Source organism: Eptesicus fuscus, chromosome 15 (assembly GCF_027574615.1).
Source record: "Eptesicus fuscus isolate TK198812 chromosome 15, DD_ASM_mEF_20220401, whole genome shotgun sequence".
Classification (NCBI taxonomy): domain Eukaryota; kingdom Metazoa; phylum Chordata; class Mammalia; order Chiroptera; family Vespertilionidae; genus Eptesicus; species Eptesicus fuscus.
The window spans coordinates 40439771-40453221 of NC_072487.1; the positions used below are offsets into that span (position 1 = coordinate 40439771).

The following is a 13451-nucleotide window of genomic DNA, read 5'->3' on the forward strand; positions in this document are numbered from 1 at the left end:
CTCAATTCTCCCTTTCCTCTCGAGTGCATCTTTCCCGCTGCCTAAAGTGTTAATCCTTTAAATGACCCAATCATTTGGTGATAGCGCTGTGTCCTTGAGTGTCCGGCAACCAGCTGCTTGTATTACATTGTGCGGTGTTATTCGAGGCCTGCGGGCTCTCTTAGCTGAGCTCTGCCAGGGACCTCACTCCAACTCCCTCTCTCTCTCTGTTGCAGGACAATTCGCCCCAACAGTGCCGTGCGCTCCATCTATAAAGCATCGGGCTGCTCGGATAACCCCAACCACCATGTCAACTACCTGGAGCATGTAGTTGTGCGCATAACCATCACCCATCCCAGGAGGGGTGACCTGGCCATCTACCTGACCTCACCCTCAGGAACCAGGTCCCAGCTTTTGGCCAACAGGTACCATGATAACCTCTGCCCACCAGAGTGTGGCGCACACTGACACTCGGCAGTTCTTTAGGGCGGAAAGGGCAGCTGCTCTCTATTTCCTACCCTAAGAGCTAACTAAGGGGCACACAGATGTCATATGGATGGTCACAGCCCTCACTGCCCATACGTAATTAGAGAGTATGAAGCTGCAAAGAACAGTAGCACATATAATAGTTGGGGAATATGAAAGGGATGCTGCAGAGAAATGGAAGGCCACCTGTTGTTCCTTATCCTAAAATGACATATAGAGCCCTAGCTCCTTAGGCCTCTGAGATTCTTCCCCCTGTCCTTAAATGTCCGCTGGCATTTGGGACAGATTAGCTGACTTCTCTTGCCCAAGCACTTTCTGAAGTTCAAGGGAATTCTATTTGTTTTAAAAAGGGTACTGGCACATTTTTCCCCCACAAACAGTCAATTAGTAAATGTTTTGCGCTTTGCAGGCCATGTTTCTGTTATAGCTACTCAACTTTGCCATTAGAGTGCACAAGCCACTGTAGATGATATAAATGGATGGGCATGGCTGTGGTCCAGTAAAACTCTATTTGCAGAACAGGCAGAGGGCAGACGTGGCTTGAGGAAGCTGTGTAGTTGGCTGACCCCTATTTTAAAGGCTGGCCCTTTGGACTTTATTGCCCAAAAGGGCACTCAGTTTCTCTTCTTAGCCTTGTCACTTCTCCCCGCTCCCTGTGCCAGGATCCTAATAAAAGGCCAGAACGTTCTAGCCCAAGCTTTCTTTGCCCCACTGGTTTTTTGAGTGGTTGAGAACATGGGCGGGGGTGGGTGCTTGTCAACAGGTGGGACCTGATGGGAAAATATCAGGTGGTCCTATACACCTCATTCCCATTATGGTTCTAAAGTACAAACCACAAGCAGAAAGGAGCCTGAAAGAGTCTTTAATTTTATATTTTTCTCAAAGAGGAACATTTAATGGGAGCCAAAACCTCATCATCAATGGCACATAGAGTCCCAATGAAAGCCAACCTGGTACGTAGACACAGCTACCTGTCCACGTGCCAGGGGACCCTGGCAGGGGGGTCTTTGTTAGCAGATTAACAACAAGCCGGAGGAAGTGAGAGGCTGGGAGCCGGTGCAGGCCTGCAGATCCGAAGTGAGCCTCAGCAGTTGCCAGCTGCTTTTCAGAATCCCCAAATTCTATCTGCTATGGGACAGGGAGAAAAAGGGAGAGCAATAAATAGCACTTCCAGGTGACTGGGAGTACGGATTCCTAAATCCTCAATTGCATTTTCTTTCTGCACTTGAAAGACTTGCTGTGTTCTTTAAAACCTGACACCTCCCATTCCGGCATGGGGAAGTCTGGGCATGGTGCTTTATGAGGCGCAGCTTAGCCAGAATCAGTGTGTGCAGGTGCAAAGAACAGAAAGGCGCTGGGTCCTGCCCGCTCTGCAGACAGGGGTCTCCGCTGTCGCCTGCCAGGTCATTGCAAGAACCTGCCTGATGCTTCTTTTCAGCAAGCGAGGCCTTCAGATGCACAATGACATGATTAATGGAGGTCACACTAGCCTTTGTTACCGAAGCCAGAGAAGACCCTTTTCTCTGCTGTTTCTTTTCTTTCTTCACCATTATTCATCTGCATGGAACCTGAAAGAGGCTCCAGGTGAAACATTGTGAGGTGCACACACGGGGGGGGCTCTTCTGCCTCGAGCCCCGCTATTGTGGAGAAACAGCCCTTCGCAGTTGCTGTGGGCTTGGAAAGCTCAGCCTCCTCGGCCTTGCTGGGCTCTCCCTGCACATTTTGGTATTTTGTGTTGGCTTCCCCCAACATGACTTCAGTGAGGAAACTTGTGAGCAGAGGAGCTGTGGGTTCCGCTCGTCACAGGCGTTTGGTGGATGACGAGGTCTCTGGCGTCAGCCGCACATGCATTCTTGAACCACGGACATCTGCTTTGCTCTTTGCAAAGTGCTGAACCCAGGATCGCTGCCTGACTCCTGTCAGAGAAAAAGAAACACGCATTTCAGGCGCTCAGAGACTGGCGGTTCCGAGGTTTCTCTCAGTTTCCCCAATCGGGGGCTCCTGAGAATGAGGTTTGCACCCAGAGTGGGGCTTCTGGGTCTGGAGCATTTTCTTAACTGATGCTCTTTTGGACAATTTCCATCTCAGGAAAACAAGTAGCCCCCCAAAGAGGTACACAGACTGCACTGGAGAAGGGGCTGACGGCACCGAGAGACGTAAAGGATGTTATGAATTCATTTGTCTACAGCTCCCCCAAAACATTGCTCTGAGCAGCTGACTCCTTAAATGTGAAACAGCTGCCCCAGGTCCCAGAGCCACACGTGGCCACGCTCCAGGGCCTGGCTCCCCTGCCCCTGCTGTGCTTGACACTAGTAGCATCCCTCCTACCGCGGTGGCTCCGGGAAAGACGGTTTCTCTTGGCATTTCCTCCTTCTGGCATATTCTGAAGCTTAAATTTTATGAGAGGAAATCTCTACTCAAAACCACTCCGTCTCAGGCCTGGTGGCGAGGAGTCCTTGTGTCCTGTCACCTTGGCCCTGTTTCAAAAACACATTCCCAGGACTGGGAGCTGAGGGCAAGAAGCACAGAAAACAGAGGGGTGGGGAGGGGTAGGGGGGAGGCCTGCTTCGCTCCTGGTCTCCTCCTTGTTGGTCTGCAGGGCAAAACACCTCATGGAAAAGGTGACTAGGTTGGGTTTTAGAAGGGATTTGTGTATCAGAGATTATTAATGAGAGCAATAAATTGTTCCCCTGTTTACACATCTTTCCTTCAGGGAAGTCAAGATTTCTGAAGATCACATACAGCAGAGAACACTGTGCAATTAAAAGATAGGATTCTGAAAGGTTTAAAATACAGCGTTTCCCTAGTGGGGGAGGGGGGGGGGCATTTGAAGTGCAGAGGTAGAGCTGTGGCCAAGAGTCACTCCCACCAGGTCCCTCCTGCTCCTCCGGGAGGTGCAGCTCCTCCCAGGGACTGTGGATTGGCTGCTGCCAGAAGGGAGGGTGCCAAGAGCAGCGAGCCCACACCCCCTTTAAGAGGCAAAACTAGACACGTGGACAAGGTGGGGAGACACGCCGCTCCCATCTTCCCTGGGACTGTTCTCCTTTTCAGTGTTGACAAAATAGGTATTATAGTCTTGGGCCCTGAAAGTATTATCCCTAAGGGTGAATTCCCAAAGGAAATAAAGTCCTTCTCTTCCTAGACATTTCTGTGAGGCATTTCTTCAGCGCATCCTGTGTTTCCCCTCCGCACAGCAAGTCCTGGGGAATCGATTTCCCACCCCGTCGCTGAGCACGTTAGGTCTGCGTGGGCCATCTGGAGCCCCTCGGCGCCGCCCTGTGCGGGCTGCGGGGCACTTGCTGGAGCTCCTGCGGAGCACAGCTGCTGGAGGAAGAGCGTTTACCCAGGCATCTGCAGGTGCTGAGCCTGGAAGGCACTCGGCAGCATTGAGAGCCAGTCCAACTTGAGCTTGTGCCCCGTTCGCCCAGCAGGCGAGCACCGCTGGGAAGCCAGGCGGATGGTTTAGTGGGAGGGTGGGAGCCCTGAGTAAACAGAGGAGTCCCGGAATGGACCCACGGGCAGTGCCTCCTCTTCCCTCTGTTTCCCCTGCCCTCCCACCTTTGGGTCCTCCCCTTGGCCTGTATGCCCTGCCTAACAAAAAGCCACGCTGGATGATCGCCCCAGATTGTTTGCTTCTGGGGAGAATGTGGAGATCTCGCACCGTGGGGGTAGCCAGGGCAGCTGGGAGGCCTTGAAAATGTTTTTAGACAAGAGCAACTTTAGATAGGAGCTTTGGTTCTGTGACATTCACAATCTGCCCTTGTACAAATTTTCAAACAAAAGCATGTCTCATCAGATTCTTCCTTCACTTGCACTTGTTTAGAATTACGAAAAGCTGTCATCACCCCCCCCCCCTGAGCCCTCCCCCAACTCGTTGAGTTTTAGAGTTAAGTTTCTCTGGATTGGCTCTGGGTTCCAAATTTTGGCCTCTGACTGAAAGCTGAAACTTTGCCTCCCTTTCTAAATTTGACTACAGCTGAGTATCTCTGCTTCTAATTAGGATCTTAAGTACAGAGGAGGTGCACTTTCTAAGCTGCAAAACCTGTAGCCTTCTATCAGGAACGATGGCCGAGTGGGGTGTTTATATTTGAATCATTTTGGTTGCTGCCCTACCCACATGTTCAGCAGCAGACTATGGACATTTGTAAAGTGTCATGCTATACACATGCATTTGTGACTTGCAGTACAAATTATACTTCTGCAGTGAAAGTTTTTCGTTTCAGTAAGGCCTCCCCGTGAGAACCCTCTTCCTTCGTTCAAAAGAAGAAATGGCCTTAGAATTAACCAGAGCTGGGTTGGTCTTGACTTCACCAGTTTTTATGTTTGACTTTGGAAAGGTGATTCTCTCATCTGGAAAACAGATCTAATAGTGTCTGCCTCACAGGGTTGTTGCAAGTATTAACTAAGATAACGTAAAGCAAGTCCTCAGCACAGCCCCTGGCATGGTGAGTCCTTAGGGAGTGCTAGCCTTTATTGCCCTGAGCTTCTCCACGCACCTGGTGAATGACTCAGTCAAGCAGATGGCTGGCCCCTCTCCCAGAGGTTGTCATCTGGAGGTCTGGGGTGAGGTCCATGGAATTTGCCTTTCTGATAAGCTCCCAGGTGATGCCGAAGCTGCTTGTCCACACACCACAGTTTAGCATCGATTTAAAAGATAATCCAGCTTTCTCGCACACGTTCTTGTTATTTTCGTGTCATCAGAAGACTTGTGGGCAGTATGTGCTAGATGCTGTGCAAGTAATTTACAGAGAGTTTAAAATATAAAGCAGGTACTTCGATAAAAGCCATCGACTATAAAATGGACTAAATCCTCAGAAGATTAAGTACTTACATCATATACCTACCCACAAGAAGAAATGCATTTGGGGGTTGGTGAGTAAGTTAGTAATAGTGTGCATGTTGAAAGTTTTTAAAAACTCATCTTTTTAGGTAATCAAAACCTCTAGAACCAGTATCTTGCACTCAACCTTTCTTAAATAAATGATTTAGGTTAGAGAGAAAAAACCTAATAGTGTGTTTTCAATACCCTATTTCAGAAACAAATTATTTAAAACTTACAAAAGCCAACAGCTAAAGAAAATAAAAAACTAAAATGCAATTGAGACAAATGAGTGCTTTAAGCATTATATACACTCTACCTTAAATGGGGATGAAGCACTTAAACATTTTAAAACAGAGAAAACTTCCAAAAATATTGGTCTACTGTCTTTTTATAGTGACCATAAATACTGTTCGTTTGGCAGGGTGAAATTAAGACCCATTTACAATTTTAGAAATAATTCTGTACACATAGCTGTCAGTATTTATACAACATCTTATTAAACAATTGCCGTAACATCATAGGAAAATTGTAGCCTTGTTGTAGCCTTGACGGTTTGGCTCGGCTCCTTAAGTGAGAAAGGGGGAGGAGGGAGCTTACAGTAATTATATGAGGTATTTCCTGGGTTACTTCCTCGTAAGAATATACTACCTGGCTTCATCCAAAATAACTTATTTGCAAACTGCTCACAGGGATAGGGCTGTGGAGCACCATTTAATAACCGGATGAATCATTTCTGCCACCGTGTGCAATCTCCTTTCGTTGAGCATGTTATTATGAAGTCAGCTCTGACAGGACAGGGTTTCACCACAACAGGAGATGTGGATACGGACCTGGGGTTCAGCTTGCTGCGCCCTGGCCCTGCTTCACTGGCGTCTTACCCACACCGATGATGCTGCCATGTGTCTGGTTTCTCCACTGACGGCACAGCAGAGGCGTTCACACCGGGCATCGGCCTTTTTAGTTGCTACACAGAGACCACACAATTAGAATCTCCTCAGCAGGTGTCCACCATCTGACACTGGATTATCTTGAGCAAGTATATCCTTTGCAACGCAAGTCTAGCCTACTAGCGACGTGACTTCTTGTCATGTGCAGGTGATGTGGTGTTTTTAAAAAGTACGGTGCTATAAACAAGGAATAGTGTAAGTGTTGAGTCAGCATTAAAATAAAAGACAGGGTGAAGTTAGAACACTGAATGCCCAGCTAATTGAAACAACAGCCATCAGTGTCTGTCTCTCTCCCCATCAACTCTTTTAGCAAAATGTAGTGATTGAGTTGAGCCTCATTTTAATTCCTCTCCTCAGCTTTTATGCTCCCGTGAAATTAATGATCGTGCCAGCTCTGCGTAAAGTGAGGAGACCAGGGGGTAGCTGGTGAGCCAGAGAGACAAAGCCCGTTTATATTCCAGCTTTGAAACACTTGTTTGAATGCTGATTTGTGAACATTTCTTCCTGGCACCCGGCGTATATTTAATTTTTGTTTCCAACGTGATTTAAAAGTGATTAAAAGCGATGGACCGGTTTTCAGAGGTGGACAGGAAAGGGTGGAAGGGAAGAAACAGAGGGCCTGCTAACCCAGCAGTCAAACAGCTGACCTGGGAGGGTGAAAAGCTGGCCGAGGCTGTGGAAACAAGACGCCCCTCGTGCGACGGCAGCCTCAGTGTCCTTTGTCGTTTTTGGACGTGAGGCAAGCAGCCAGATGCTCTGTCTAAACTGTTGGGGAATTGCTTTGAAGTCTGGCACTCTTAGAAAGGTATGATGGGACAAGTTGTTGCTTCAGTGCCCTCAAATGGCTCAGTGGCCACCAGAATTAGAGCCTAAATTAGACTGTGGGCTAGGAAGTGGTTCTAGACTGGTTTTCCGCCTTCGTCAATTTCTGTGTCAACATACTCCCTTTAGTAACCCGTCTCAGGCAGGTAAGGCAACGTGAAAAGCTCCTCTCCCCCACCTCTGTGTCTCCCAGCATGCATACTTTCCGGGTTTAACGTGAAGAACTCTTGTGTATGTAAGTCAGTTCTATAATGACTCAGCAATTTCTTCCTGGCCAAGTCGTTTTAAGCCATAACCTTGTAAATGAGCTCTATTATGGTAGCACGTGACTTGTAGGATCTCCATCAAATGTACCATCTTTACTGCATAGAAGATCTAGTACAGGTGCGGACACATTCGTATAAGGAGCCACTAATTCCATCCCTGTCATCGTGAGGGAAAGCTGCTAGACCCAGTGAGGTCCTCATTGAAATACCAGACCCCTCTCTGCTCAGAGCTAAGCTTTACAGATAGCATACAGATATTCTTAAAGAGAAAGGGGCTTAGTGCCCATGTAAGGTTTGAAAATCCCTGCCTATCGGTAACCCCATTATGGAGATTATCATGACATACCTGAGTATCCCAAAGATCTGAGATGTCCTCCAGAAAGGAAACCTGTTCAACTTTAACTCAGCCTTTCCCAGAGTTTCTGACATGGGACACTGAGAGAATGCTGCTAAATAATTTTTATGTTTCTTGTTTCAAGGGCTCAGGAACATGCAGCAAGTCATATTCCTGTTTATTGTTTTTCTCCTGGAAATACTGCTAGGTGTCAGCCATTTACCTAACACAGCCTACAGCTGTGTCACCCAGCCTGGCAGCTTTTGAATCCAGCTGGCATTTTAGAAGGAGCCTTTTTAGTGTGCTTTTTTAAGAGAAAAAAAGTTAGAGTCATAATATATTTACGTTGTAAGGAGAGTAAACTAGTTATTTTTTTGTTTTTAAAAGGGCACATTTTACCCCAGAAGGAAGAACTACATAGAATGTCAAATTATAATCACCAGTTTGCTTGGTGAACATGAAATCACCATCAGCATCCACTCGCCATAACCTCTGCCTTTGTCTCCACTGAAGCGCAGATATGGCCCAGTAACTGGACATCGTTGTTCCTAAAATAGTGCTAGATGTATTTCCCTCTCTGTCCACCTCTCTGGCTCTCAGATTATTTTTCTTATTTCATTCTTTTTTACTGTTAATAAAAATAATAGATGCACATGATTTTAAAAAGAAAAGTTCTTTGAAAATATCTGTCACTGTCTCATCTTTTAGTTTCCACCTTCCAGGCCCCATCTCCACAGGAATCTTTTGGCTGTGTTTTCAGGAAGTCAGATGTACATTATATGCCTATATAAATGATGTGCTAGTTTTACACATGATCTATTGATATCTCTTTCATCCTGATGAGGATTCTGTTTCCTTACTTTCTCCTATTTTGCCTCCCTCGGCATTACATCACAGGAAACAATGCTAGCTATTTCAAGTAGGAGAGGATTTCATGTAGGGAATTAAAACCTTAGGAAATCACCAGGCCCGGTGAGTGTGGCTTAGTGGTTGAGTGTCAACCCAGGAACAAAAAGATCATGGTTCAATTCCTGGTCAGGGCACATGCCCAGGTTGCGAGCTCAATCCCCAGGAGGGGGCGTGCAGAGGCAGCTGATCAGTGATTCTCTCTCATCATTGATGTTTCTCTCTCTCTCCCTCTCTCTTCATGTGTCTGAAATCAATAAAAACATGTTTTTTAAAATTCATTGGAAGGGCTGGAAGATCAAAGTCTAGGCTGGAATCTGAGGAATGACCCCTGAACTGGAGAAGATGAGTGGGCAGCCTTTTGACTGAGTGTAATTTACATATCATACAATTCACTTCTTAATGTAACCAATTCAGTGAGTTTTAACATATATATGGTTGTATAACCAGGCACCATTACTTTCAAAGTGTGAAACAGTTCCATCACCCCTAAAACCTCCACCATAGCCACTCACCTCCCTCGCAGTTCCGACAACCACTGAGCTGTTTCTGTTTATTACCTTTCCTAGAATGTAGTCTTTTGTGTCTGATTTCTTTGACTCACCTTAGTGCTTTTGAAATTCATTCATGGTATTACTAGTTCATCAGTTTTTATTACTGTTGAAGGACATTTGAGTTAACAGCTTTTGACCTCTTTAAATAGAGATGCTGTGAACATTCACATGTTGTCCTTTGCGTGGACATATGGCTTCACGTCTCTCGGGTAAATATATAGGAGGGGATTGTTGAGTTGTATGGTAAGAACCGAGACCCTGTTCTAGAGCAGCAGTCCCATTTTGCATTCCCATCAGCAGTGTAAGGAGTGCCAGTTGCACCACATCTTCAACACGTGGAACAGTCCATCTTGTGGTAAAGCCTTAACCAAATTTCCCTGATTCTCCAGTGGTGGTGCCTTCTAGATTTGCGATTGCATGGCCAGCCCATGCCTGGTTCCCTGGGGGAGAACAATGAATGATACACGTTTGGGTCTACTAATCAGTGATGTCCAGAATGAATATAGCCTCCAGTTTTGAGGCAAACATGCAGATGGATTTGAAAAGATCATTGATCATAGTGTTGACTTGATAAATAACAGATAAAACAGTGTTTGATGGTTCTCTCTCAGGCTTTTTGACCACTCCATGGAAGGATTTAAGAACTGGGAGTTCATGACTATTCACTGCTGGGGAGAACGAGCCGCCGGTGACTGGATCCTTGAAGTCTACGACACCCCCTCCCAGCTGAGGAACTTCAAGACTCCAGGTGAGAACTTCCTGTCTGTAATTTGGTTTGCTGTGTAGAAAAAATGAGTATATGTCGGCCAAGGAGTGTTTCACACTCATATATCAACATCATTCTTTTTCATGTGATCCTGTGTTTTGAGTTTTGCATGTATCCTAGTTCTCAAGATTACGATTTCAGAGGTAATAATTCAAGGATAAGAAATAACTATTTAGATATAAGTACAGAATAAAACATGACAGCTATTGATTGATATTTCAAAATATAAGACCCATATCTCTAACCAGCTCCCCTTACTTTCTTCGTCTATAAACTAGCCAGCCTTGTCCACCTGCACTGGGTTAAATTGCTGGATCATAGGAGGAGACACATTTCCTTACTTATCTTTTTTCTGAGTTTACTCTACATTAAATTTCCATGCAGGCAAGACATTGGGCTGGCCTGTGCCAGCTAAACGGTTGCCACTAAAGAAAGTGAATGATGGTATTCTGCCCCACATGAACCCAAAACTAAGGAAAAAGAAAAATTACTTCATATGTTAAAAAAAACAAAACATGGAAATTACTATGTTAACAAAGGTCTTTTCAGTTGACCTCAGAGTCCTGTTGCTGCATGTGTCCTATTTCCCTCTCCATGGAAGCTATTTCTAACCTTAAAAAGGTGGGGGGCCGGGGTGGGGGGAGAATTACCAATGTAGCATGGGCTGGAGAGGGAGCAGTTCCTTGCACCAGCCTATACTGCCTGTGACGGAGCCCTATGGAGTACTTGGCTTACTGACAAATGATCTATGTGATAAGTGACCCAGCTTCCCACCCAGCAGTGGACACATGTTCGATTGTCTGAAAAAATCATGCTTCTCAGTGTCCTGTCTAATCCAGCTGCAGAAGAATCAGGCCTCAGAGTGATTTTAGGACTGACATCCAAGTCCAGCCCTTTCCTGATGGCAGAATAAATTAACCCAGACATTCTGTAGTTAATTGTAAGAGTGTGTACCGTTCAGGTACAGGGGGCTGCAGAGGGAGGAGGAGGAGGAGGCCCCGAGCGGAACACAGGGTGAACACGAGTGTGCATTTACCAGACTTTGGCCCACCGGTCAGTTTCTCATTCTGAGAGGTCCATGTTTGATCACACAGTTTGGCCATCTTTTCCCTAATTCTGAGCTGGGGTTCAGCTGTGTGGCCACAGTGGTCCCATAATCAGAGAGGTTAAAACCAGCATGGTGGCAAGGTCATAAGGTTCTCTGGGTCCAGCTCACCTCCAGCATGCAGCCTGAATATAATGGTTGCCAAGGTTTTATCCAGAAATCAAATGTTTGTCAACAAGGCAGGGTCAGTAGAAAACATTCAGATAAACTAAATCCTGGTTTCTGGACACTTTCACTGTTCATCATATACTTAGTTCCCAGGATCTGCCCTCTCCTCTCCTCTCTCTCCCTCTCCTCTCCTCCTCCCCTCGCCTCTTCTCTTCTGAAGCCATGCTCCTCGGCCTGCTATGGGGGTGACTGGCTGTGCTGCCCTCGCCAAAGGCTGCTCCCAGTTGATCCGTCAGCTGGTGTCACTGCAGGGCTTTTATGTGGCGGGAGATCCCAGAGACATAGACACTGACAATGTTGGCAGTTGGGTACCAAGGGGTTGGGGTTGCAGCTTGCAGTCGCCAGTTTTTTGGACTTCACGGACCACCAGTGGTCCGCAGACCACTGGTTGGTGACCGCTGGCTTAGGGTGAGGACACAAGGGTTGCATTCTCTGCTGAGAATTTAAGGCAGCTATAAAACTAATTTAAAGTGACTGCTCTTTATTGTCACCACGAACCAGCAATTCTAAAGGATGTCAGTGATGAACTGCTCCGCCCCTGCCTGCAAGAGCACGCTGCCCTGAGGGCACACTGCCGGATGACCTGGCATTTGTGTGCAAGGGTCAGAGAGGCTCGGAATATAAATCTCTCCGCCCTCAAGGAGTTCAGAGTCTCTACAGTTCCCTCTGATTCCCTGTGTTGAAAGCCCACTGCAATGGCCCAGAAAATCCAGATCGTGTGTTTCATAGCATTGGCTGCTCCTTATACTTTTTAAATGTTCGCATTTAACCCGTCACTTCCAATCCTTTTAGAGATGTTCTTTTATGCCAGAAGAGAGATACTCTAATGCTGTTACTGGTATGTGGGTGCACGCACACATTTCTGTCATTTCTATGGTGAACACTCATGTGGAAGGTCTCTCTAGAATGCATGAGGGACTTCTTATTAACCTACTAGGTATTCAGTTGGAGGTGTAGAATTTTCTAGCCCAGTTAAATGGTAGAGTCATTTCCAAATAGTAGTTCCTAGCTCCAAACCGAATTTATACTTGTTTATTGTTTCTTAGCATTTGTATATTATTTAAAGATTTGAGGAGCAGTTTTTTTGTTTTGTTACACATTAAACCTATTTAAGATTTTCTGTATTGGGCAGATTGCATTTATGTTAGCAAGTAGAATGAATTTTTCTCGTTCTATATTTAAACAGCTATTTCTTGACACAGTTGCAGTATCAATTGCAAAATCTCTAATAAAATTTAGCAAGTAGAAAAAGTGGTATGGAAGGAAAAAAAATGATGGCCCAAACATGGCCGTATTTGATGTGACTTGTGGCAGGGGTTCTAAGGAAATAAAATGACATAGTAAGTGAAAAATAAAAAGATGGGATGACCCTCTCAGTGGACTTAGGGAGCACTTCAGAAATGGCACGAAGGGAAGTAATCAATTATGAGACAGCACTCTTCAGAGCACTTAGGAGGGTAAATTTTCAAATCTAAAATAATTATAAATTAAATGAACCAGCTATTAGGGTGACCATGGGTTGGATTTCCTATGATGTCCTTGGGTCATATGTACCATTTGTCCACTCGAGAGATGCTATAGGGAAAAGGGGTTCTCTTTTGCATTGCTGTCTACAGGCAGTCATTCATTTCTACTTAACACACACCACTTGGAATTCTGAGATTAAACAGCACCATGATTATGAAAAGGACAGTCACCAATGAGTCCAAAGAAAAGCTGGCAGAGGGCAAACCTCATGGACACCAGTGTGCTGACCCAGTGCAAATGTCAGAAAACAGTGTGGCACAGAATACTGTACATGCAATTTTACACGTCAGGTTCCTAAACTCCCAGAAATGAACAAGAAGGCAATGCTACATGTAATGGTTTACAAATGGCAAGATTTTCTTATTATGGCTGAATAATATTTCAGTGTGTGTGTATGTGTGTGTGTCACAGTTTCTTTATCCATTCATTCATTAATGGAAACTTAAGTTGCTTCCATGTATTGGCTATTGTAAATAATGTGGCAGTGATTATCTATACTAATAAAAGGGTAATATGCTAATTAAACCAGGTCAAACGGACATCTTTTGGATGTCTGACTTCCTTCTAGACAAAGCCACGGTGGCTGGGGCTGAGGCAGAGGAGGCTAGGGGTGATCAGGCCGGCAGGGGAGCAGTTAGAAGGTGGCCAGGCCAGCAGGTGAGCAGTTAGGGGGTGACCAGGATGGCAGGGGGGCAGTTAGGGGGCAACCGGGTCGGCAGGGGAGCAGTTAGGGGGTGACCAGGCCAGCAAGCAGAGGCAGTTAGGGGTG

At 45.9% G+C, this 13451-nt stretch overlaps 1 protein-coding gene across 2 annotated transcripts in view; it reads left to right on the forward strand.

Moving 5' to 3' along the window:
- The window catches only part of PCSK5 (proprotein convertase subtilisin/kexin type 5), a 408183-nt gene that overhangs the window by 243330 nt on the left and 151402 nt on the right, over nt 1–13451 (forward strand). For both annotated transcript variants that reach the window (XM_028146315.2, XM_008142067.3), the window contains exons 12-13: nt 216–404; nt 9728–9864. In XM_028146315.2, coding sequence (XP_028002116.2) covers nt 216–404; nt 9728–9864 — 326 coding nt within the window. The remainder of the gene's footprint in view (nt 1–215; nt 405–9727; nt 9865–13451) is intronic.